General features: G+C 42.4%; 1 protein-coding gene across 1 annotated transcript; it reads right to left on the minus strand.

Annotated features, from left to right (window-relative positions):
- Positions 1-6014: 6014 nt before the first annotated feature.
- Positions 6015-25939, minus strand: LOC306934519 (tricarboxylate transport protein B, mitochondrial). Its single transcript, XM_079517115.1, has 9 exons — positions 25546-25939; positions 15967-16074; positions 15140-15239; positions 9388-9526; positions 8998-9082; positions 8780-8884; positions 8146-8261; positions 6751-6824; positions 6015-6173 (listed from the first exon to the last, which is right to left on the minus strand). The coding sequence occupies exons 1-9, from the start codon at positions 25655-25657 to the stop codon at positions 6059-6061; spliced, it is 954 nt and encodes a 317-aa protein (XP_079373241.1). The 5' UTR covers positions 25658-25939; the 3' UTR covers positions 6015-6058.
- Positions 25940-27033: the final 1094 nt, after the last annotated feature.

Here is a 27033-nt window from a genome sequence, read left to right on the forward strand (position 1 = left end):
AAGTGGAGCCTACTGTAGCCAGGTTAGGCTACGTGCACTCTCCACGCGCTGCCCCACCGACACCGCCCCTCAGAACACACACGCACGCACTTGGTCACCTATACTGCACGAACCGTCTTTCCCACTGGTGCGTAAAAGTGGAGCCTGCACTTTCCACTCTCCATCGCACGCGCTAAGATTGATAAACCAGTTACGTATCCACAGTGGCGTAATGGTGAGTTTTGGGTACTTGGAGTTGGTGCGTCTTGGAAAGTCTGGTGAGTGGTCACTTCTCTTGAATCTAGGGGGACGCGTTCTAGGCTAGCGTGCATGCGCGTGTACCGTTCCGTACCTGCGCGTGCACGTCACAATTTGTTTTGGTACCACGGCGTGCATGCGCTAAACGAGTGTTGTAATCTCTAACTGGACCCTCGTCTGGTTCTGACAGACTGGTAGTGTGTGCGAATGACACCACTGATTATCCATAAACGCCATTGCTTCATCAATAAGAAAAGAAGATAGAGGAAGAATTACGTTAACAAAAAAAAGCACTTTAGGTTTAAGAAAATACAGTTTTCGTAATGGATTCTTATTCTATATAGATCTTCTAATCTAATCTGATCAAATTCAGCACTACGGACAGCGGCACTTCCTGGAAATAAAAACGTCTGCGTTTCCGAGGCTACACTTTCAGTGGAGCCGATTTTCAATTGTTTTAAAAGACACTTTGAAACATTTGTGCCTCACAGCAAACAACAGTGAACTGAACTGGTCTTCTTCACTACAGCATAAATGTGCTCCAGACTCCACTGGGAGAAAAAGTATCCAAACTATTGAGGAAGAGAATGACTCAAGAACAATGACATTATGTTCCCTTCACTGGTCCTGAGTGGATCCCGGGGGAGAAGGGGGATGGGGGCTGAACAGTAGATGACTATTGGCTACTGTAAAATAAATACAACAATCTCTATGTCAGTGGTTTTCAACCCTTTTCATGTCAAGGTCCATTATTTATTATGCATTTGAGCCACTGACCACCTTGATGAGATTTTGCCTCTCAGACCCAAAACGTATATTTTGTTGATATGGTACAGATAACAGGGAAACGTTTATCAAAATAACAATACATTCTCTAATTGTACAGACTTCTTGTAAATTAAGTAGCTATAATGCAGATGTTTAACAATAATGTTACGCTCTCAAGAGTTAAAGATCTATAAGGGTTACCAACTCTCCATCATTTAGCTGGGGACCACCTGGAACCCCCTCAAGGACCACTCAACACCACTGGTTGAGAACCACTGCAGTCTATGTCCATACATTGATGAGGATACTGTACAAAAAGGTAGCAAATCCAGGTGAGCTGAATGAATGCAGAATGCAATATCCTATCTGGAGGGGAGAGAACAGGTGGTGAACGGAACACTGCCCCCCCCCCCCCATGATTTTCTCTCAGGTGGACCTACATTCTACTACAGCTATTATGTGTGTGTGTGTGTGTGTGTGTGTGTGTGTGTGTGTGTGTGTGTGTGTGTGTGTGTCTGTGTGTGTCTGTGTGTGTGTGTGTGTGTGTGTGTGTGTGTGTGTGTGTGTGTGTGTGTGTGTGTGTGTGTGTGTGTCATATCCCGAAAGGCCTGTCACCAGTCACCACTGTGTCCATACAGTGCACAGAGACGGAGGGGACTCAAAGGAGTGTATATCTGGGTGCATGCGTGCGTACCCACGTAAAAGAGAGAGCGACAGGGAGCTGAGGGGGGGTGATATTAACACTAAACACATCCTAATTTCTGTTGAGGAATGCCAACAGATCCGTACATTGTTGATCGCATTGGTGCAGCACCCCCTCTAGTGTTCATGGTAAGAAAGACTGGACAGTGCAGCTCTGCAGTTGCCAGTTTCTCCACTTTCTCACTTGTCAAGCTGTGCTGGTTTGTTGTGAAAGCATCGCGTCATCATGTTTTCATATATTCCTCTCACTAGCTATAGCCCTCGTGCAGACCCAGCCTAATATTTAGACTGTATTTGATCGATTTTGACATTGGAGTCCACCGACAGACACCGCCAGTCCTTGCAACTCGAACATGTACAACAGTACAAATGCAAAATAAAATATAAATGTGCTTACCCTCTAGCCCCAAAAGGCTGCCGGCGTGTTTGTGCAATATATTAGTCCGTAGTTTTCAATAAACAAGTGTTTTAATCAATAAATACAGTTTTTTTTAACCCTCGTTATTTACTTCCTGTTTACGTTGAGCGTAATAACAGCTTTCACCGGATCTATTGCTATTTATGGCCATTGGGAACTTCCGACAGAATCGGCCACAAACGCGGTTAAAACCCTTCTTTATTGAAAACTGCGCACTAATACATTGCACAAGCACACCGGCAGCCTCTCTAACATTTGTGTCAAGAGGTAAGCATATTTATATATTTTGCATTTATACTGTATTTGTCGGAGTTGCAGACAGTGGCTCAACGCCGGGGTCTATCCAACACCACAGGGAGAGGTGGACCGTGGACTTAAGTCTCGTAGATTGAAAACGTCAAATTCGATAAAATACACTACGAGAGTCTAAATCTTAGAGTGCAGACCCCTGTCTCGTGTGTCCCCTCACCCATGCTTCACTTGTGTCCATCCATGCTGCTAGCTTATACAGAAGTCCATGACTCCACCCCCCCTTCTCCCCTCACTGTATATGTTTCTTTTCCCTTTTTACCTCCTTTATGATGAATTCATGATCTGTTCTGTTCTTTGACTATATAGAAGTGTCTATTTGTACGTCTCTAAATGTTTTGATGAATTGAACATGGTGGACCCTCTTGTAAACAAGTGTAATGCTTAATTGGGTCGTCCACTCACAGTTAACAGTCTTTGTATTGAGTTTGTGCTTGAAATGTACTGTAATTCTGCAAACTGTTAATAAATATTTCAATCAAATCAATCAATCAATGCATGGGCCCTATTTCCGTCAGTGTAAACCCTTTATACCTAAACTTCTTTCTTTTTGAAAAACATATTAAAATTGTTCAACTAGCCGATCTACATCAACACGTTGTGAGCTTGCTATCGGCTTGAACTATTCGACTATTTGAACTATTCAAAAATGTTTTTCAAAATAGTAAAAAGGGCAAAGAAGTTTAGGGATAAGGGCTTTAACACTGACGAAAATAGATCCCTTCATGTCCAGTGTCCTCCTCCATGCAGTTCAGTTCATCTTCAGCAGAGCACAGTGTACTGTATTCTATTTAACAACAAACATTGGAGGCACAAGAGATCATCTGGATGAGAGAGAGATGGACGGACAGTAGAATTGCCCCATATGAGCATCAGCCAAGTAAGGAACAAAGAGGTTCCTGTCCAAAGCTTCCCCTACTGTACCTGCCCGCTGCCCCCCACCCCATCTGTCTCAATGTGATCGCCGCCTGTAACCAAGAGCACAGAGCAACAGAGGAAAGAGGGAGGATAAAAGCAACAAGTAGACAAACATTGTTCATGTTTACAGTCGCTTCAAGTTTAATGAGTTTTGAACCACACCCCCATTCCCACCCCCACGGGCCAGGCACAATGAGTTGGAGAAGGGGGATGGTGTTATTGCACAAGCACTGTCATAAACAACCCACAGAGTATCATAAATAATACAGTACATATACTCAATGGCCATAAGTTAACTTCAGTTTTCTTTATCCATGACAGCCTGCCTTTGTTTTGGCAGTGGGGAGCACAAGGCATTTTCATTTCGGCCGCCCAGACAGACGGCAACAGTAAATACAAAATAATGATGCGATTTGTTTCAAACAAATCTGCAGGATTTTTCTTTTTACATCATAATCATTACAGCACATGTACAGTATAGCTTCTGACTGTTCTCACGTTACACTATTACTATGGCACAATGATACAAATGGCACATCAAGTAGTTATTTAAAATGTCAAGGTTTGGAAGTAACTTATGCATGATTTGTTTTGATAATAATCAAATAGAATAGCAAAAAGGCACCGGCGTGGGGCAACAGCAAAACAAAAAATTTAATGAAAATAAATAAATAATAATTATCCCGAAACATTGCACCAAATCATCAGCAACAAAAAAAGTGAACATGGATATTTTTCACAGACTCATACATAATACTCAACATAAGCTGAAAATGGCAGATCTACAAGCTTGTCATGCTGTAAGCTTGGCCAGCCTGTCAATCACTATTTGTGGTAAGAGTACACAGTGCAAATCAAGCAATAGGCTTCTGGAATGCATGGAATCATGGAATGGATGTGGAATTGAAGATTGAAGTAGGCCTACTGAATCTACATGTGGAAATGTCACACCAGGGTTTTATAGCCAGTGGCAGGGTGACATTGATAAGTGGGATGCGGATATAACCTGAGATGGTATCAACAGTGTATTTTAGTGTTTTAAATATGTACATTTAATATGTAAGAGCCCCATCAGAGCTCAATTAAGGCAAAACAGCAACTATAGTTAGATTTTTAGTGTCATAGTGTAAGTTATAATCCCGGTAAGTACCCAGTGAGACATAGTTGGATATTAGACATCTGTTTAAAACCGGATTATAACTGGTCTAAAAGTGTTTTCCTTTCCAGTAAAGTATGCCAACAGAGATTTGACCTGGGCCTCGTTACATCACAACCTGCTCTCACATGACTAAATAAATCTGTGTAAACGTAGGCAATTTTAGAGAAAAATAATGTTATTATAATGTTATATAAATGCTTTTTTGGAATTATTACCGTAACCTGATTATTTACAGAGACATGTAAACGTTTCCCATGACAGTATAAGATGAGGACTGAGATATTTTTTTATCTGACTCAATGTTCTGGGGTCCTTTACAATCACAGTGAAAGACAGTCCATTAGTGTCCTAAATTAAAATGAAGTAAAACACCTTGTCCTTTTTTCAAGCCTGTTTAAAAAAATAGTTAACACTGCACAGGTCAACAGTAAATTATCTCTCAACTGTATTATAATCATATGATATGCATTATTCACCTCTCAATAAATATTTTTACCACATCTATCCATATAATTTAAACCATCAAATAATAAACCTTTTCTCTTAATACAATCTTTAGACTATTCTTCCAGTCGACTCTTTCAATAGTACAATGGGCTTGGCATCTCGCACAGGAATCAAACATTACATTTACAACTGGTGGTAGCTAGTAAACTAAACTCTAATCTGCATCATATAAAAATAATTGGCATATCATAAAAACAATACCATTGTTTTAAAAGGCTTAGTTATGGAAGTTATGGTTGTTGATATGATTGTAAACCGCAACCTGGCTCCTCTGACCAGATATGTCTCTCACGTTAGACAGAGTTTAACTCAGGAAATGATACATGATAAAAAAAGAACAGAATCCCTGTTCTTTAGTAATTGGTCTTGCGGAGGCACAGGGTGCATGGTTTTGGTGTTAGGTGCCTTAATAATGCACCGACACTGACAAACACACAACAGCAACTCAGCCCAGACAAGGAGCCCTATTTTGGGGAAAAAGGCAAACTGGCATGAAGTTCAGTCAACGGCGTGTCAAATGGGGTGTGACGAAGAACAAAAGAATGGTCTTCTAGTAAGTATGGCGCAGTGGCGAGGTTGGTTGAATTAGGCCAACTAAATTTGTCAGTGGGTGTCCAGGTCATTGGGTTCAATCATGGCTTTGCTACATGCCGGTTGACCTGGTCCAAGCAGGCGAACGGCATAAATCGTGGTCCTCATCGACAGCAAAAGTGCAGTGCACTCTCCTCCCACAGATCATGGCGAGACCCCAAAATACCAAATACCATCAGGCTAAGAAAATGATTCCACTGCACCTCAGAGAATTTGCCTGTCCACTGTGCAGTGCACCTCATGCCAGTACGCCTACCCCAAAATAATAATTATTATATTTTTCTTATGTACAAATTATGTTGGGCTCCTGTCTGCAGAGAAGAAGATCTAAGTTCAGCTCTGTCTTTAACCCATCCACCCCACCCTCACCCCACCCCACCCCACCCCAGAGGATATGTTGAGTAACACTGAACTGTGACAGAGGGCTGGGAGGCAGAGCTTCCGGCATCTCAGTCTGTCTTCCACACAGTATTCAGAACCTTCACCACCTCCTCGTAGATGATGAAGACTATGGCCACATCCAAGCACACACGGCCAAGCCGAGGAACTGTTCCCTTATAGAAACTACAGAGAGAGAGAAAAAGAGATGAGTAAAGAACTTTTCTGTATTCAATAATGACAGTATAACACCAGAAAATGGCTGAAATGATTTTATGAATCACTGACAGCTTACTTGTTGAAATGTCTATTTGTTATTCTCAGACTGTTATTTAGCAAATAGCGATTGACTTTAACTGATAGGCTATGATCATCATTTGCGTCATTACCAATGACACAATACTAAAGGATCTACTGTATAATGACCAGAAATGGAGCTGATATCACTGTCCAGAGATGTTTCATTTCGATTGGTTTCCAGTTTGCAAATGAGATTGGCTAGGGCTGGCTAAAGAGAGTACAACTGTAATAAGAGATATTGTAACTGTTTGACACGTCTTAAATGTGACTTCAATCTCTTTTTTTTTTTACTTCTCAAAAAAAGGTCCAGAATATAATGTTGACAGTGTTATTCAGGCTTCCCACAGACTGCAACAAAATCAAAGTGTACATTGGCAAAGAGGAGTAGAAGAGGCTTGCCATGTAGACCGATCTCCTGAAATAAAAATGAATCTACACTATATAAGTATGGTGATGTACTCACGCTGATAAGCCCTCGTGTCGCATTATTTGCACAGCACAGTCCCATGTACTCTTATATTTATGTGCCTGAAGACCCTTTAAAAGAGAGAGAATTCCATCAAATGTCATAGGTGGTAAGAGAAAGAAGCAATGAAAGAAAGACAACATTTAAAGCTGCATTTTACAAAGTAGTCCACTTGCCAGAATGTGAACCCGGACATGTTGAGTACACCAAGGGTTTATGCGTGGGTTTTTAGCCCAGTGTTTTTTGTGCAAAACTAATGCTTGGAATGGATTCGGCATCATGAAAACCCCCTAGTTTGACACGTCACATGCTACATAAAGCATGATGAAATTTTGATTGTTTTGCCTTCTATAGGTTGACACCTTGAGGGCTTTGAATTATTTAATCCAACGTTCCCCCCTGCTTAACACGCTAAACCCGCTATTTGTTTAATGTGTTTAATTCGCTGTTTTTTAATAATTAAAAAGAAAGATCGGATTTGTCGCGGACCTGGTGACGAGGCCGTTGCATTATGATGACGAACCCGGAAATCGAGCCATGCTCTGGGCTGCTAGGGCTTCTGGGAAAATGAGCTCAATGCAAGTGAACGGGGTGTTTGTTTGGACTACAACATGGAGGCTGTTCTTGTTTCACATTGTAATGGCGGCATGTTTTTCTCTTCAACAACAAACCATCAGACTATTTTCCGCAGGATTTTCGTGGATCAAAGTTGCGAATACTTGCTCCAAAGGTAATAAGACAATCTAGGCAGCGTAGAATATTGGATTAAATAGCGGGGAACACGGGTTACGCAGTAGAACTGTTAATGGTATGGTCACATATTATGCCAATTATGAAAATTGCTCAACATTATGCAAGTTAGCATCTGGCAGTTTCTACCTGCTGGGGACCCATACTCAACATTTCTAACATAAAACCTTGGTGTACTCAACATGTCTGGGTTCACAATGGGGCTCTATGGGCTGGCAAGTAGACTAAGGCTGAGCTCACACCTTTCATGCAATTCTCGTGCTCGTTGGGTGTTGTGTCATGGCCGCCCAGCGGCCCAATGCATTTCCAATGGAGGTCACATGGTTTGACCCAACATTGTGTTGTGTGAGGGGGAGGGGCGCAGTCGTCCGCCCCTCCCCCTCACACAACACAATGTTGGGTCAAACCATGTGACCTCCATTGGAAATACATTGGGCGGCCATGACACTACACAACATGCATCCAACGAGCATCCAACGAGCACAGAATTGCATGAAAGGTGTGAGCTCAGCCTAAAGCTCAACATACTTTTATCAAGAAAGATCTACTGTTGTACAGCTTCAAACAACTGGAGAAAAAGCTGTACCAACATTGAGACAATAAAAGACGAAACAAAAACAAAGCCACGCCATCTCTCTGTACCTGCATCCTCGTCTTGATGACATCCAGGGGAGTGTTTCCAAACACACTGGCAGCGCCGGCTATGGCTCCAAATGTTCCAGTCACCATGGGGTTAATAGCTTTGTTGGGGTTATCGCCTGAGGGGAGAATACATGTAGATGTGAGGACACGCCATGGGTCATCATGCTCCGCTGATTTGCTGCACGATCACTGACGCTTAAAGGAGTAGTTCACCCAAAAAAAATATATATTTTATTACTCCACGGGTCATCAAATTATTAGCTTAGGAATGCGACAAAAACAAAAAAAATATCCATGAATTCAAGGGTTTATGGGGTGTGTTTATAGAAAATAAGTACTTTTTTTGGGTGAACTACTCCTTTAACACTGATCCTGATGACATTTGAACCAGTCAGGCAGACATGGTGTTGTAAGAAAAGAGACAATCTGTTTATTGGTACAAGGCCAGTATTTCTAAACTCTGACCCTGGTTAACCCAGACTACTGTAATTTTGTAATTGACCACTAGAGGTCAGGACCGACAAGAAAATAACTTTTTCAATACAGTGTATCATTCTGGGAGTGTGTTGTATGTTTCAAATTAAACATGGTAATATCCATTCTCAGGTGCTCACACACAAACGCACACACTTACCTTTGTACCAGTTCCTGAGAGACGTCATCACATAGAAACGGATGGCTTGATTAGAGCCTTGTTTGAGAACGGTGGCTGTGAGGCCCTGATATGTCCCTCTCAGACCTAGAAAAATAAATTGAAAGAAAAAAGAGAAGGACCAAATGTTAAGCTCCGCTTGTACACATATAAACACACATTGCTATGAACTGTGAACAGTAGATTTCACTGTGCTTTACCTTGGGTTTTGATTATCTCTCTGACTCCGTGGTAGAAACCCCTGTACTTGGGGTTGGTTGATGTCTGGTCGTGAATGAACTTGACCTTGGGGGATAAAAAGGACAAGATAATCCTTAAGTCCAACATTCAGAAGGAGGAGAGCTTGTTACCAGTGAGATACCAGACCCACCAACATTTGATAGCATTCCTGTTTTGAAGTCTGCCTATCTGTCTCACAACAGGCTAAAGAAACATAACTGGACGTAGAAGGTTAAACTTGACTACATAGACTGCAAAATAAGTAATTCCAACAACAGGGTTGTGCTAAACCCTGGTCAAACAATAATAAGCAGGCACAAAAATACATATGACCACCATGCAGCTGGTAATAATAGTATACAGTACTGTACCTTAACAGTTTCCATAGGGCACACTATTAGCACAGCCTCCATCACCCCAGCTCCAAGCCCACACAGCATGCCTTTGGTGCTGTCCAAACGACCATTCTCATCCCTTGCATAGTTACTGAGAGCCTCAAACACTCCAAACCTGACAAAGACAATGGTGACAACAGGGCATTAGTAGGGGATCGGACATATTTTAATTTGTTCTTTGCTATCACGGTGGGAATGCACAAATAAATAAGAAATACATAAATAGTAAATACATATTTTTCATTTCAGCTGGTCTTTAATACATCTGTATAGATAGAGTATAGTAATACAATACAACTACCACATCGTCAGTGGTTGGAGGTATATAGAATATAGCTCTACTATTCTATTGAGACATTTAGATGCTGGTGTTGGATAAGATACCGCTACTGACCTACCTAATAAACGTATTTGAAGCACGGGTAGGACACCTAGTAATTTACAATGTCAATAAAGGGCCTGGGCCGTGGCTCAGTGGTCCAGGCACCTTGGATAGCAATCCAGTCTGGCAGTGTGCCGTGGGCTCGACTCCCGATCTCCCGACTCACCTTACTGCATGTCACCCCCCCCATCACTCTCCCCATTTCCTGTCAGCCTACTGTCTATCCCTCCGTAAAAAACATAAAATAAAGGCGAAAACCACAAAAAAAACATCTTTAAAAAAAAAAAAATAATAAAAAAAAGATTTTTGAAGTAGAGGGCGCACCAGATTGAATGCTATATGCATCTTTATCGTGCATCACGATCTGCATCAGGAGAGAGAAAACCGACATAAAACATAAGCATTGCCGCTTTAAGTAATAAACGATTATGACACTACTCTTATAATACATTAAGGGTTAAGGTAGTGGAATTGTAAAACGGCTTCTTCCAAATTAGTCTCATCTCAATGACCTTCATCAGGCCTGATGAAGAAACTTTGTTTTTATAAGAGATTAATAAATGTGGAGAGTGTGGGCTCTACTACCTCCATGATATATTACACCAAATGCATTCAATAGCGACAAAGACAAAGTGCGAGCAAATGAAAGAGTGCCAAAGAGCAGGACATCACGTTGCATGGTCAGCAGAAACACGTTGGCAGGAAGGACTTTTTCAATAGAACGCACCACAGCATCCTCTCCCTTACCCACCCACTGCATAGAAAACTGCTTTGTTGTCACAGTAAAAAAAAAAAGTCTTACACTCATAAATTGGATCAGATCTTTGTGCATAATAAGGCAGCATCTTTCACTTGTGTCCTGCAACAGGCTTGTCCATTATTAAAGTGGCCCAATAAAGTGCAGTGTGATAAACAAATCCCCAGCAACTGCTGCCATGGAAGCCAGCCCACGCAGTGCACCTCAGGAAGGAGAGAGAGAGTGCATCTGTGTGCGTGTGTGTGTGTGTGCGTGTATGTGTGTGTGCCTTTTAAGCATCACTGTAATCAGTCAGAATACGCTGTGTGTGTGTCCTTCACAAGAAAGGTTATTTATAGATGGAATTCAATTGTGGTGATGGAAGGAGTGAGTGCACAATATGGTTGGAGAGACGAGGAGGAGAAGTCAAGAGGAGAAAAACTGCAGACTGAAAACAGACACTTGCCATTCATGGATATTTTGTTTTCCTATGTGTGTTACATCTGGAGTCTGGACCACTGTCCAATTGCCATGCTCATATTTCTTACACAATGTCTTTCATAAACAGTAAAACGGAACTGTAGCCAACAACACGTTGCAGATGCAATGCATTGTGATATTAAGCAAGTAAGCATTAGGACATAGAAAACTTGGTCAGAATTCCCAATGGTCCATTTCTACACTCTCAGTGTTAGTGTACAGTCAGGCAGCATGTTTATTGTTCAATCTCCATTTCATGGTCTCTATTTCAGTTTTTAGGACTGTTCATTAACATTCCACATCTGTTGCTCTATCTTCATGCAGGTTTGGTCTCTGTTTATGGCACCCTGCAATTAGACAGTCACAACTCCCACTGTCAGGCAGAAACAAACTAAACCTTTTAGCGGCACAACCCCGATTCCACACGGAAACTTGAGAAACAACCCACGAAAGATCCCAAATAATACTTTGCTATTTCACATACTCTACTTAGTATGACTTAGTTGAAGTGCGATGAGGAGGCATCGCACGTCATCGCAAACAAATACTGCTCATTAAAGACAGCGGAGAGAAAACACGCTGCTGTCAGGCTCTGGTCATCATCACGGAGACCATGGAAAACTGAACAGAACTCCATTAGGCCTCTTTCTTACATGCTTATTTGAGAAGGAGACAGTGGAGGAAAGAAGGGAATAAGAGAAGTAGAGAATTAGCCTTCGTTCGTTCGTGTAGGGCTACACAGGCAATTTGGACATCAGCCAAGAAGTGGTATCATTGTCCAGTTCAATTAGACCGCTGACTCCATGTGGTGACTTGAAGATTGGACATTTATCGATGATGTGTTCAACAGTCTGTGGTTTTCCGCATTCGCAGAGATCAGTGGCAGACACTCCAATCATGTGCAGGTAGAGTTCGGTCTTAGCTACTCCAGAGCGAAGTATGTTGAGGTTGACCCAGGCATTCAGAATTGGCCTTTACGAATAGGGAAGACAATACAATCCTAACCTCAAAACTAACCCTCCATAATATCAACATCCTAACATATATGCACAAATGTATCGGCCACATTTCGGTATCGGCCAATATTTGCCGTTATCAATATTGGTATCGGCAAATAAAACTGACATTAATCAATGGCAGTAGCCGATATTTATGTAAAGTATACATTTTGCGTTGGCTGTTAGCGTGTTGGTTAGCTACACTGCTGCAGCCTACCAAGCTGTACTGTACAGTCTGAACATTTATTTCTTGTATTGAAGATGTATTTGTTTCCCTGGCACAAAAGGGGGAAATAAAAACAACAAAAACAAAATGAACTTATATATCGGTCAATCATTTCCATATCAGTGCAAGAGGAGGACAAACAGGATCATATGAGTTTGGAAAGATAGGACAGGGTGTAAATAGAGAGTGTGAGTGAAAGAAAGAAAGAAAGAAAGAAAGAAAGAAAGAAAGAAAGAAAGGTTGTGAGCTTCATTCTATAGCTAAGTATAAATCAGGATAATTATAATTGGATATAAAGGCTCCTTTATGTGTCCCACTTCTGACTTCTCAATGACAATAACATCCCCTCTCCTTCAAACATCCACAACCTGACCGCATGGTGCTGTATAGCCACACACACGCACACATGCACAGCAGCACGCACACGCAGGCAATCAGTTAATGGGATGGGGAAAGGGGAGGACAAAAAGAGTGGACGAAAGATGGGGGTGGGGAACATGAGTGATGCCAGGCACCCATGACCAACAAACTAGAGTACAGTCCCCCCCCTACGCCTAGAATAATACAGTTTGTCATGATGACTCTGTAAGATCGAAACGTCAAGTCATTTCTTGTACGAGCACCTGAATGAAACAGACTTAAACTGTCCGAGCTGCTCTTGTGTCTATCCCTTCTTCTGAATCCCTGCTCCTGTGACGCAGCCGTATTAGGCCGAGGCACGCTGTAGACTCCCCTTTGTTCGATAGGTAAAAATACATTGTACATTGTGTCACATTGTGACGCACTGAGAGCGTGTAGTCGTAGATATGCTAGTTTTGCTGAATGTTAACCAGCAGCTACTAGGGTCCACGTGGTACAGGTATCTAATGCCTAAAATAATTTTGTAAGATGAAATGTAAAATAAGACTCATTCATAGACTTGGTGTAGAATGAATTATGCAGTTAGACCACATTTACACAATTTAAAAGGTGATCTGTTCCTGGATATCTTATCTGAATGAGTAAAAAAATGCATGTCGAGGAAAGGTGTAAATGTACGCTGCAAATAGTATCTGGTCACAATCACATCTGCCAGACGCCCAGACCAGATGTGAAGTTACTCTTGCTCACACTGTAATCAGACCTCAATCAAAGTCAGCCAGGTGTATTCATTCATTGTCGGGATTATACTGTATATCCAAATCATATACATTTGAATGCAATGTATATATGGGGTCTTTGACCATGCCAATAGGGCTAAAATTACTTTTCACATGATGTTTTATATTTGAATAAATTGATTAGTCTAATTAACTGCTTTGTCTGCTTACTGCATACATTATTTCAGAAATGTAGAAATTAGCCCATATACTGTACAAGGTCACGTGTTGCATTATGAGCTTATATATATATTCTCACAAATGTTCTACTTTGAAAATAAATCCATAATAATTATTATAATGATTCATAATGAATATCCCCCCCCCAAAAAATATTATTTGATTTAAATCGTTTACTTCGATTAAATGTTGCACCCCTACTCTTATGATATTGGTAGCTTGCGCCCATATGCTGGAACGGCAAGCTATCTGCCATAGTTACGGGGAAAGACTGAGGAGTACAAAAATGGAGGCAGCAAGACGGTAAAGAGAAAAAACAGGATTGATAGGAAGGATACAGGACTCTCCATATACCAATGCTATCTCCATCTGTCCACCCCAATACGGTCGTCTATTCTTTTTTACTCAAGAATCTTTTTTGCGTTAAAAATATAAACATACACACAAGCCCCTCCTTCATGCATATGTTAGCTGTCAGCTGCAGACCAATGACGTGGACAAGGCTTAAGGTCAACACCTCTGTATATGCCTCTGTCACATCTTCAGTTTTTCTCCATGCAGGAAATAAAACGTCTGGGTTTCCGAGGCTACATCTTCAGTGACACACACATACACAACATGCACACGCACACACACACACACACACACAAACACACAGACACACACACACACACACACACACACACAGTATAGTATACTCCTCTTTGTGTCTCTTGTCTGAGGTTGAGTGGCAGCTCTGTTCTGCCTGGCTAGGCCTGTCGCTCCACTCAACCCGCTAGCACAACACACACACACACACACACACACAGGCAGCAAAACAAAACAAACGTAAAGAGGGAGTCCAAGAAAACATTTCATAATTGGAGAACGGAGACTCTGGCAATAAAATGCATCAAGTGTATGTGCACGTGTGTTACTGTACTGTGTGGGTGCGTGAGAGACAGAGCCTGGCGCATGTGTGTCTATGGCTGCGTGCGAGAACGTGCGTGCTGAGTCTGGGGATAAATGTCAGAGCTGTGAAAGAATAACACAATTACCCAGAAGGGGTAGGCTGGCATTTATGGCGTACATTGTGGGTAATGGACTAGAATAATTGGAGTTGGGAGATCCAGGTAGACACACTGAGCTGAGAACACTCACTCTATTTAAGCTTTTACTGCTTACAAACTGTGTGTGTGTGTGTGTGTGTGTGTGTGTGTGTGTGTGTGTGTGTGTGTGTGTGTGTGTGTGTGTGTGTGTGTGTGTGTGGGTGCATGTGTGCATGTGTGCATGTGTGCGTGTGCGTGTGTGTGTGTGTGTGTGTCTGTGTGTGTGCGTGCGTGTGAATGCGTGTGTCCCACCTAGTCAAATGATGAGTAGTCAAATGATGACTAATTTTAATTTAACAATAATTCAATTCACTTTCAATTATTACAATACAAATTAGTTTAGATATTTCAATGTAAAATTGTGACATGTAGAATTGTGTCATTTAAATCAAAATATATTTTCCTATTAAGGGTCAGGGTCTCTAATAGGGCACCAATACAAGTCAATGTAGGGGTCTGAAGGTGACATGAAAAGTGTTCCACTGTCTGCGTTACATACCTGACAGCTGATTTGGGTATGGATCCATACACCAGTGAGCTCAGTCCTCTGTACAGGCCTCTGACGCCATGACCCTTGACCGTCTGCTTCACACAGTCACCTAGACAACATACAATATTATCATATCATCGCTGTCGGGCGGGAAGAGTTGCTCTGTATTCTCCAAAAGCACAACTTTTCACAAAATACCGTAACCTGTGTTCCAATGGATCCAATGTAGTTATTATTACAGTAAGTCACAAAAGCTCTCATTAATACTTTGTTAACAAAGACAAACAAACCAATACAACATGGACAAACAACAACAAGCATCTTAAAAGGCTCTGGTCCAATGATCCATGTTCTGCTAGCTATAAACCAGATAGAGGAGAGGAGGACCACAGAGAGGAGAAAGCAACAGCTGTCTGTTGCCTAATTAGGACGGTATCTCCATCCGGGAGTAACAGGCTGTGTGTGTGTGTGTGTGTGTGTGTGTGTGTGTGTGTGTGTGTGTGTGTGTGTGTGTGTGTGTGTGCGTGTGCGCGTGTGCGCGTGTGCGCGTGCGTGCGTGCGTGCGTGCGTGCGTGCGTGCGTGCGTGCGTGCGTGCGTGCGTGCGTGCACATGTTGGTCTGATCTCAGTCATATAAACAAGACAAACATGCAGGGTGACAGCCTGTCAGAATCCATGATGTGCCAGGAGATGATAGGTAATGAGATGAATGTGAGTTCCTGAGAGACAACAGACAGACAGACAGACAGACAGACAGACAGACAGACAGACAGACAGACAGACAGACAGACAGACAGACAGACACAGACAGACAGACAGACAGGCTACAGTACTTACTAATTCCCCTGTATTTGGCCTGGTCGGCCTTCGAGTCCAGCTGTAACTGGGTCTTGACGTACTCTGTGGGGAAGGTGATGCAGATCTCGATGCCACCTGCAATGCCGCCTGGGAGAAGCACAGGGCAACAAATCAAATCTTTGTCAGCGGCAGACCGGGATCCATTGATGTGATGTGTAATGTTTTCAACAACAAAGAAGGCCTAAATCAAACCCCATCCAATATGAACATTTTCATTTTTGGGGGAAACAATAGGCTATAATATGATCTTGTCATCTTCTCAGACTGGAGGCAACGTTAATGTACTTTATCAACTTGAATCTCAAGGAGGTGCCATTGTATCGTGGATCATTAAAACGACTGCACTAATGGCTATCCCCATAAACGTTAAAACATTGCTGCTGTGAGAGGAATAGTAATGGGCCGGGCGGAGATGAATCAAGAACACGGCCAGAGACCAACTAGACAGCGCGACTGCACTGGCTTTATGAAATACTTAGAGGAGTAGGCAAATATAGAGAGAAAAGATGGATGCTGTGTCAGGAATCACAGAGTTCTTAACTGTTACTGCAGTTTCTTTTCAACCATACAATTATCCTGTGATTAAAGTAGCAAAAATATGTTGAATGAATGATGTTGGGTGTTGTTTTTTAAGACACAATACACACCCAGTGCAGAAATACACTAGCGGAGGAGAAGTATCTCAGTAAACAGTAAATTCCTTAGTTCATTTACCTCTGAGAGTGTACAAATGGAACCGAAGGGAAGGGTCCCTTTGGTTCCATTTTGTACACTCTTGGTCAGAGCTAAATTAACACTCAGCATTTATCATCACAGAAGCCACACTACACATAATAGGAATGAGTCACGACGAGTGAAGGTGGAGTCTGGGGAGAGGAGACAGGACGACAGAATGGTCCTTAATTAAATTATGTGCTCTGCCCTCGGGGAGGGGCTCCATTACCCAGGCCAAAACGCTTCCATTAGCTCAATGACATACGCACACGGCAAGATGCCATGCAGTAACGCGCGCGCGCGCGCGCGCACGCACGCACACACACACACACACACACACACACACACACACACACACACACACACACACACACACACACACACACACACACACACACACACACACACACACACACACACACACACACACACACACACACACACACACAGGCACACACAGGCACTTAGAGCCCTGAATGATGACCAAACTGGCAGGTCAAACGCTTGCATCTCTAAACACCACTTTTTACAGAGCACACACAGCTCTATTTTTAGCTTTATTGTCCTTTTTGGAACAAGACCCCCTGCATATGTTGTACTTTGAACAAACTCTTCTTAATATCTGTATATTATTCACTGTATCTGGATTCTGTATACAGTATACTGGTTGCTACACTATTCTCCACATTCTAACCAGTGTCTTTTTCTAACCAGTATTTTATTTTATACCCAGCAGTGATGCTGATAGGGTGCATTTTGCATCCCAAAACGCAGATTATTGATAATGTACCCATCCGTGGACCTTTCTGGGGGTCCCATAGACGCACTACTGTACTCAGCACTTTACTGTAATTTGGTGCTATTTAATTTACTTTATGTTTGCATATACTTTGCACTGTTGTTTGCACAACTCTTTAGAAGATTTACAATTGTTTTTATTTCTTTCAGATATATTTTATATATGAATATAACCATACTAGATGAAATGGGAGTTAAATGGGTCCCGGGACCCATTACAGTGAAAACTAATTTACATCACTGACCCAGTATATATATAATATACTTATACTTGTACGAGTGAGTGACAAATATACCCATTTGAATCTTTAAATCTTTACACATATGAAAGCCTCCCATTTAACACCGTCAACGGGTTCCATTTTGGAATACAGTTGATCAATGTGGTTGTGTTCCAAGCCTGCATAGGGCTATTTCATTAGACTCTGTGACTTGGCACAGTGTCCATCAGCCAATATACTGTACCATAACAGGAGTCAATCTCTCTGACACTTCACTCAGGCTAGCAGCTATATTTAACCAGTGACTTACAGAATACAGATAAGGTGGTACTTTTACATGGCTGTGAATCAACCAACGAAGCTCATAAGGAATGTGAGGCCTGAGATAAAGTAATATTGTTTTCAATGCAATTGTAGAAAGCTGAGTCATGGGCCTCACTCTATCTCGCACACGCACACACACACACACACACACACACACACACACATGCTACGCGTGCGCAGTCACGCACGCAAGCACACACAAACTTTGATCTAAGTTATCTAACCCCAGTTATTCCACTAATCCCACTGGAGTAATAAGTAAATGTTACCCGGCTGTGACTAGGGCAGATCACATGGGCTTTACAACACTACACATTCAAACCACACTGATCCCAGCTCTGTGGGTCAGTGTGTCTCAGGCAGGCAGCGTGGTACAATGAGTCTCATTCATCTCCCTCAGCTGAGACAGCAATGTATCTGAAACATTGCTGCCTGCGGAGGCCAAGCAGTGGTCCGCTAAGCACTGTGCTAGCTACAGTACATGGGAAGACAGGGCTCAGGATCAATCCTCGTTAGATGCACAACACTGAGTAGGCTCCTACTGTCTTCCAGTACATTACAAATGAACGCGCACGCACGCACGCACGCACGCACGCACGCACGCACGCACACACACACACACACACACACACACACACACACACACACACACACACACACACACACACACACACACACACACACACACACACACACACACACACACACACACACACACACACACACACACACACACACACACACACACACACACACACACACACACACACACACCTTTAGAGATGGATTCTTAAATGGTTCCAGTAAAGGACCCAAAGACGGATAAGATACGAGAGAAAATGATCATTTATCTTCATCCACACAACTCTCTCTCCACTGCTACTTCTATCCCCACACTCTCCTCATCTCCAACCAATCACAGCGTGTCACAAAATCAATGCATTCACATGTGTTTTTTGGCACTTGCTATTACGCGCAGATCGCAAAAACGGAATTGTCATTGCTGGGGGATATTATAGTGGGACCGAGGCAGCAATCAAATACAGTGTTATTACTGTCGAATCGAAGTCTGCTGCGTGACGACAATGGCACAGACGAGCCTTCCTTACTAAGCGGTTCAAAAGAAAGAAAGTGTCTCCTTTTCTAATTCAGTCTGAAAGACAGACGTAGAGACCAATTTTGAATGTACTGTGCAAAGTCACCGATGTGTTGCTGCACGCTAGTCTCTCCACTCCAGATTTATAGTTTAATCAACAGCTCCCACACTTCCCAGCTGGGCCCCTGATCCAGTCACAGCCACTCAGTTTGCATGTGTACACACGCACTCACGCACACAAGCACACACGCACGCAGTTCAGGGAAAATCAGGAAATCTTTGTATAAGTGACAGAGGGTAGGGGAAGGTAAACTGGCAGAGCTACAGAGACAAAACATGTTCTGATGAGCATCTGCTCTCAGGGAAGAAACATCCAATTAATTTGCTTATTAGTTGTCTCCACCAGGCCGAAGGCATGGGGAGAGAGTATGTTTTGCACTCCGTCTGTGTGTGTGTCCGTCCGTGTGTCCGTCCGTCCGTCTGTTAACAGCTAATCTCCGGCACCGTTAACCCGGTCGATGCCAAATTTTGCACACACTCCCTGGATGCCAACGATGAACATCTGCCCCAAATTTTCCAGAACGGCTTGTTATAGCGCCACCAGGAGGCCGACTTTTGAAAAACACATTTTAGGATATTACTCCTCCAGATTCTGTCCAAAAAACGTTACACACTATCTCTATAGCCATGTGTTCAAGCCGGATCTGTCCGATATTTCATAGCCTAATTGGCTAACATTGGCTTTCAAAGTTGGCAGAATTGGCCCATTTTGAACAAAAAGCCTCAAATCATGAATGCAGCGTGCAGTTTACGTAAAATCTTTCACAGACTTTCCTACTAGGCTGAGGAATATATCCCACCTTTTTCACATTGGCCTGTTATAGTGCCACCAACAGGTGGATTTTTGCAAAACACATTTTTGGAACAAAATGCCTCAAATCATCCATTTGCCATCCAAGGCGTAAGAAGAACTGCCCTGGTGGAGAACCGTGCCCTGAGGGGCACTTTATCTAGTTATAACTGTATTTGGAAGCTTATACAGTGAAATCCTCAGATGGTGAACATTTTTTATTTATTAAGAAATCTACTTTCTGGTGTAAATGTGTCTGAAATGGCCAACATAATGCAGTTAATCAGGTGTCTCTGTCTCATAGTCTGTCAGACCCATTGGAGAGTACATAAAATCTCTGTGCCTCCATTGTTCTTTGATGCTGAAGTTAACTTCCAACACTGGATATTTATATATAATGTGTATGTATATATGTAATGTATATATGTGTGTGTGTGTGTGTGTGTGTGTGTGTGTGTGTGTGTCTACTGCATGTCCACTTTTATGATTTCAACATAACAAAATGTGTAAAAACAGTACATAAGGGTATTATGGTCTGCTGCCAAACGTTCCTTTTGGAAATAATGAATAATAATTAACCTCCTTCTTCCAGCATTAAACTTGGGATCTGAAAAAAAAATCACTTAATGAAAGAATTGCAACCGTGTATGCATGCCAGCAAATTAATACGCAGTTTCTTTAATTGAATGTATCCATTATTCATCCGAATGTTCCTTATTTAGACGATTAGCTCTTTTTCGACACAGAGAGAGAGACCTTTTCTCTGGAGAGAGAAGGATACTGCCGAAAACTGGAGCAGGAGATGATGTGATTAATACATCCATATCGACAATCCAAATGGAAAATGATAGCCAGAGGACTACTGTACATCAAACATGAGGTAGTACTATTAATAGAGACTTAATATTTATGTTTGCCTTGCACAAAAAGATCAAAGGAATTATTCATCTGTCGTCTGGCGTCTGGCCTTTCAGGGGCATTTGCTGTCCAAAACACTGTTTCCTGATGCTGCTGCGCTAATTTCTAATTACATCAGGGATGTCAATTAATTTTACATGGACACTGGTTCTATCTGCTTAGTGCCACTGCTTACTACCCTCCGGTATGCAAACTACATGTGCTAGTGATGGCATTCATTATTTGCAGATTGATTTGAAACGTGTAAAGTAATAAATAATTTGAGTCATTGAGTCATAGTTTTTATACGTAATTTACGTATGACAACGTTAAAGGAGAATTCCGGACCAACAGTTTTAATTAGGCATGTAACGATATATCGTATATCGATATATATCGATATTAATCCCGACGATATGAATCGATTCATTGAAATAAAAAAAACGATTTTCAAAAAATAAATAAAAAATAAATACTAACTAGTAGTAACTGTAATGATATATGACCCTAGCTGCCTAACTCAGTGGCGAAACACTTATCTGCATAAGCATATTGATAACCATGATATGACTGTCCACTGCTGTATCAGAGGGACTGACTGTATGTGCGAAATGATATGAGTTGCATACTTGTTCCTGCGCATTCTGTTCTTATCTTATGTTTCCATATCTGCTAGGGACGCCATACTGTTCTTACTGTATATATTTCTCTGTGGCTGTAATAAACTTTAGAATGTATTGTACATGTGTAATACGTCGTTGTGTTGGCATTTGTTATGTTGTGTTGCCTGCAAACTAGGCGGATCCTCACCCACCACCCCTTGGTTTAGAATAGATGGAGAGACCATAAAGATGGTCAACCTAAATCACAACAGTAACTACTAACTAACTACACAATACAATTCTTAATTCAACTTACTCTCTGAGTTACAAATGTATAAATGAACACTGAGGATTTTACTGTGTGCTGCCCACTGTGGTATTAAATATCAAGTGTAAGCCCCACTATTAAATTAAACTGCAGTAAGTTTGATTATATAGGGCCACCATAGATAGACAGTTAGACACATGATGTTACACTGTTGTGCCAACAGCTCACTGGCGACATGAGTATTGGAATGGAGGTGTGGGGCCATGCCAAGTGAGCAGAGGTTTGTGTGAGTTGGTACAGTACAGTGGTACAGTGCCATGTAGTGTGGTGTGTATAAAGGCAAATACAGTGAGCCAACAGGGAGTAAGTGCACACACTGACAAGCCACCCGCAACTGAAAGGAGACGCAGAAAATGTAACTGACTGCCCAAGGCTGGACAGAGAGAGAGAGAGAGAGAGGGTAGATGCTCTCTCTATCGCTTGGCCCCCCTCCCTCCCCTTTCTGTGACCCACCTTTCTCTCTCCCTCTCCCTTTCTCTCTCTCTCATGAACAGGCAGGCTTATACACAATACATAAAGGACCGACACAACAGTGAAGGAATGCACAAATACAAGCATGCAGAAAATCAGGACCAGAGCCCGTTAGCCCCCCCCCCCCCCCCCCCACAGGGGATATGCATAGATAAGAGCTGTCCCCGTCTCCACGTTCAACTGACAAAAATCTGAGCAGAGGTCATACTCAAAGTACCCTAGTCAAAATATCCTATAGGGTTACAACTTTGTAACAACTTCCAACTGAATTAAAAGTAAAATTAATAGCAAGATTACCGTCTAGCTAGTGCCTATAGCAGACATATGGTAGAAGCTCACAATAACCAATTGCATTTCTGAAACTATTCACAAAATGTGGCTTATTTGACTTTCACGTTTCAGTTTCAATGTTAACTGCTGTGATTTGTCCCAAAACGTGACATTTCATAGTTCCACATGTCAGTTTCAATGTTTGTGGGTGTGAATTCTTACATTTTGAGACACACTGTATAGTCAAAAAAATCCTATAGGATTGTTTGACTAGGTATACAACCTGAATAGCCTCAGAATAAAAACTGGTCCTCCTGCCATCATCTAAGTGCTTTTCAAAGAAATGTCTGTCCCCTCTCCTCCATTAAGGGTATAGGTCTCCCCAGTGCTTGCTGTCTAGTGCTCAGTGCTCACAGCCTTTGGGTACAGAGAGGAGTTTGACTTGAGACTACCCTTCCTTTTGCCTTTTTGTTAAGATATTTGTTGCTTTTCTTCTCACATTTCTCACTCCAATATGGCATACTTGTGTCCACCCTTAGTTCCACCAGCTTTTAGTAAGAACAACACACATATAATAATGTTGTCCTAGACCACAGCACAATAGGATACATACTGTACCAGGATATGTACTTAAGCTGTGAAATATTAGAAACAATGGGGTGGGGTATAGAGGGAAGTAACAAATTACAAGAACAAGTACACCACAAACACATAGCAACCAGCATCCATTAAAGCTTGACAAATTGGTCCACCATCACACACACTAACAAACACACATCACTCACAGACTCACACACGCACCAAACGATGCTGCCAAATATAAGAGATAAATGGAAAGCAGCGTCAGAGCACTATAGGAGAGATGTCGGTGTGAGTGTTGTTAGGATTTATGGGCGGCCAGACTGTGTCTGCAGGAGTCTTGTACGCTGGAACAGGAACACCTGGCTGAGCGTCTGATGGCCAGCACCTCAGGGCAGATACTAAAGGCCAGTTGTACCTCATTGCCCCGATAGCTGAGTCATCTGAGCAGAGCTCAGGCCCAAAGGCCATTCTAGATGTACCTTCTTTGAAACCAGAAGACAGGCGCTGCAGCAAATGTGAATATACGCGCACGCACGCACGCACACACGCGCGCACACACACCCCCCCCCCCAACCTCTAGGCGCCTGTAAGACATCAATACTTCCTTACGGCAGTAAGTTGGGGTTAAGGTAGTAGAGCTAAGCAGGATGACAGCAATAATGCAGTTGTTGCAAAACAGGACAGACCAGCCAGAGACTTGCTGAGTGAGAGCCAGGGAGAGGGGGACAGACAGACAGAGAAAGGGAGACAGAAATTGCAAAACAGTTTCTGTGAATCTGGTTGGGTGTGACAGGGGGAGGGGGTTGAGGTCACACCATGGTGGCTCCATGTCTCTTATCAGTGGCTGAGCTGATAGGACTTAGAACATGAGGTGGTTGATGACAACATCTACCTTATGTTTTGAACTGTCCTTGATTACTTAAATTACTTGTCTTTTTCTCTGAGCTACAGTGCTATTGTACAATGGCTTTCAGGGGCCACTGCTGGAGTCTGACACGGCTGAAAAGACCCATGCTGTCAATAATAGTGCCCTTCCAGCTGTCAATATACCACCACAATAGCTGTCAATAATGTACAACCATAACTTAAGAGCAGCCCTGAGAAACCCTAACAGAGAAACCCCTTCACCAATTAGAAATGAGATTTTCCTGGTTTTATCCTCTTAGCAGATATTGTATTGACCTGTACTTTCCTTGAACTGTACACATTCTGCAAACTGTTAATAACATTTTCAATCAGTCAATCAAACCTGCTGAACATGTGATGTGTTGTGACCAGTGACCACGCCAGAGCCTGGTGGGGTGGAATGTCAAGGCCAAGCAGGGTGGACAAGAGTTCCGGGAGCTCAGCGAGGATAAGCCACTAAATCACACAATCAAAATGATGCCCTTGTGCCTGAGTATCCTTTGGGCATTACTCCAACGGCCCAACCTAATGGTATTATGTAAAACTGCACCATCGTGGGTGATCTTTAGACCAGTGTGATCGTATCAGAATCATATCAGTGCAGCTCTATGGTCTTCACCATGGCAGTTTGAGGCTACGGCAGTGCCTGCATGCTCGACGGCAGGGAGAGATTGAGAGATGAAGTAATTAAGGAACAAGAAATGCAGTCCATTCTTTGTCAGAGCTAGCCTGCCTATATGCTGTACAGCTATATACTGTATAGGGACTACAGTATATGACAACACAACATGTTGTGAATTCAGGTGAAATGAAAGCAGTAGGCACTGAGGCAGTGTGATTCCTGTGTTGTACATATGTAATACCAGTGCCTGCAGTTTCATTTTGGTCCCTCATTTCCAAATCTGTGTCCTGTCCATTCAATGTGACAGGAGGGTTCAACCTGCACCTCATGTTTAACTCTAATTCGATGCTTGTTGCCATCACGACCCAGTGGAGACAAAAAGCCCATAAAAGCTTAGACTAAATGTAAGCCCAAGCCCAGCCAGCTGTATAAATACAGAAATCTAACCCCCATTCGGAGTTGTGCTTCTTTGTGTTCCTAAAATTCTACAACTTGCGAGAACTGTGGGGCAGGCTATGGTAAATACTTGTATAATAGAATAAAACAGAACATTAATAACAATGCATAACAAGTGATTTAGTGTAGTTCTTTGGGAATCCAAGTGAGATATAAAAACAAAACTGTTTCTCCCCTCCCTTTCTTTTAGAGCGTCATCGTCCAACACCCACAACAGTGACCCAAACCACCATGTCTGCATGCATACTACCTGTAGGATAGCCTATAACCTAACCTAATGCACACAGCACACGAAAGCAAAAATAGGCTACGTTCTTTGTTGCATAATATCCATCCTTGTAGTTGTAATGTGTTGTTTATAAGGTGTACATGTAGCCTACGAAAAGTACAACTTCCTTGTCCGCGTGACAAATAAACTTACCTGCCAAAATAGCCTTTCCCGGGTGAGTTAATTTCGCTTTTCCTCCCGGAGCTGCAGCCGCTAGACATCGCGGTCTGTGAAAGGGGCTGATGAATGTGCTACGTCCTTGCATTTTAACTCAAAACTAGACTACTAACTAACACAAAGCCGGGTGTTTTAAAGTCGACTTTTAAGTCAATTTCACAAAAAGACCACACCGCGCAACAAATGGAAGACACTTGACTTGGTCAGCTGTCCTGTCAGATGTTGATCACCCACACTGACGTGTCCCTTTTAGTTAGTAGACTGATGTGAATCTACAGCCAGCCACCAGCGGTTTTAAAGCTGGATGTTCAACTACAGCAGCCAGGAGTCCAGGACAGAGTGAGAGCGCGAACTACAGCTGGAGAGAGAGAGAGAGGTTGAACTACAGCTGGAGTAGAGAGAGAGGAGACCCTTTTATATACTCTATGGAGGAGACTGGTCACTATTGTTGCACACCAGGATAAGGGCGGGGCGCAGTCTCTATATCGCTGTCGCCCTGTCGCCTCTACCAACCAAACGAAACCCTCTTTGGCAAGCTGGCTAGTGTGCAGCGCAGCTAGCGCTATCAATGAAATGTCATTAAATCAGAACATGTTTTTTTATAAAGATTTGTTTTGGGCTTTTCTGCCTTCTTTTTTTTTTACAGTATCAAGTGAAGATATACAGCCTCATTCTTTTCGCTCCTATGCCACCAAAATGTGGAACGCCCTACCAACAGTCATTAAGACATGCGAATCCCTTGACTCCTTCAAAACCGCTCTCAAAGGGCACCTACGGACGGCTGCAATTCGAAACTGGCCCCCGTAAAATCTGAATCCCCCTCCCTTTTCCTTCACTGTATGTTTCTTTTCCCTTTTTACCTCCTTTATGATGAATTCCTGTTCTGTCCTTTGTCTATATAGAAGTGTCTATTTGTACGTCTCTAAATGTTTTTGATGAATTGAACATGGTGGACCCTATTGGAAACAAGTGTAATGCTTAATTGGGTCGTCCACTCAGTTAACAGCCTTTGTATTGAGTTTGTGCTTGAAATGTACTGTAATTCTGCAAACTGTTAATACATTTTTCAATCAATCAATCAATCAAAGCCTGGAAATAGGGAGAGAGAGAATGGGAGACGCACGCAGCAATAAAGGTCGTCATGAACGGGACTCAAACACGCGACGCGCTGTCAGGCCCAAGCCTAAATGTGGCATGCGCCTGTACAACTTGGCCAGCGGGCGCCCTTATCAGAACATTTTCTTGTAATTACTTTATTAGATTATTATTTTTTAGCAACCAACCACACCATTGGTGATGGAGATGTCTTGAAAAAAGCAGCAGACTCTCACAAAGGTGATCCATCAATTTAACTGCAAAGTAGGTTACCAGAATGGCTTCATCCTGGCTCCTATTTGACCCAGAGGCACCCTGCTATGCACAAAGAAGACTGCTCCACATCCTGAAATATGAAACAGATATACA

This window comes from Electrona antarctica, assembly GCF_951216825.1.
Source record: "Electrona antarctica genome assembly, chromosome: 12".
Taxonomy (NCBI): Eukaryota; Metazoa; Chordata; class Actinopteri; order Myctophiformes; family Myctophidae; genus Electrona; species Electrona antarctica.

Coding starts and splice junctions, on each gene's coding strand:
- LOC306934519 (XM_079517115.1), bottom strand. CDS start 25,657: ATGCAAGGACGTAGCACATTCATCAGCCCCTTTCACAGACCGCGATGT. Junction 9,527..15,139: donor ATACCCAAATCAGCTGTCAG/GTATGTAACGCA, acceptor TGTCTTTGTCAG/GTTTGGAGTGTTTGAGGCTC. Junction 6,825..8,145: donor TCATCAAGACGAGGATGCAG/GTACAGAGAGAT, acceptor TCTCTTTTAAAG/GGTCTTCAGGCACATAAATA.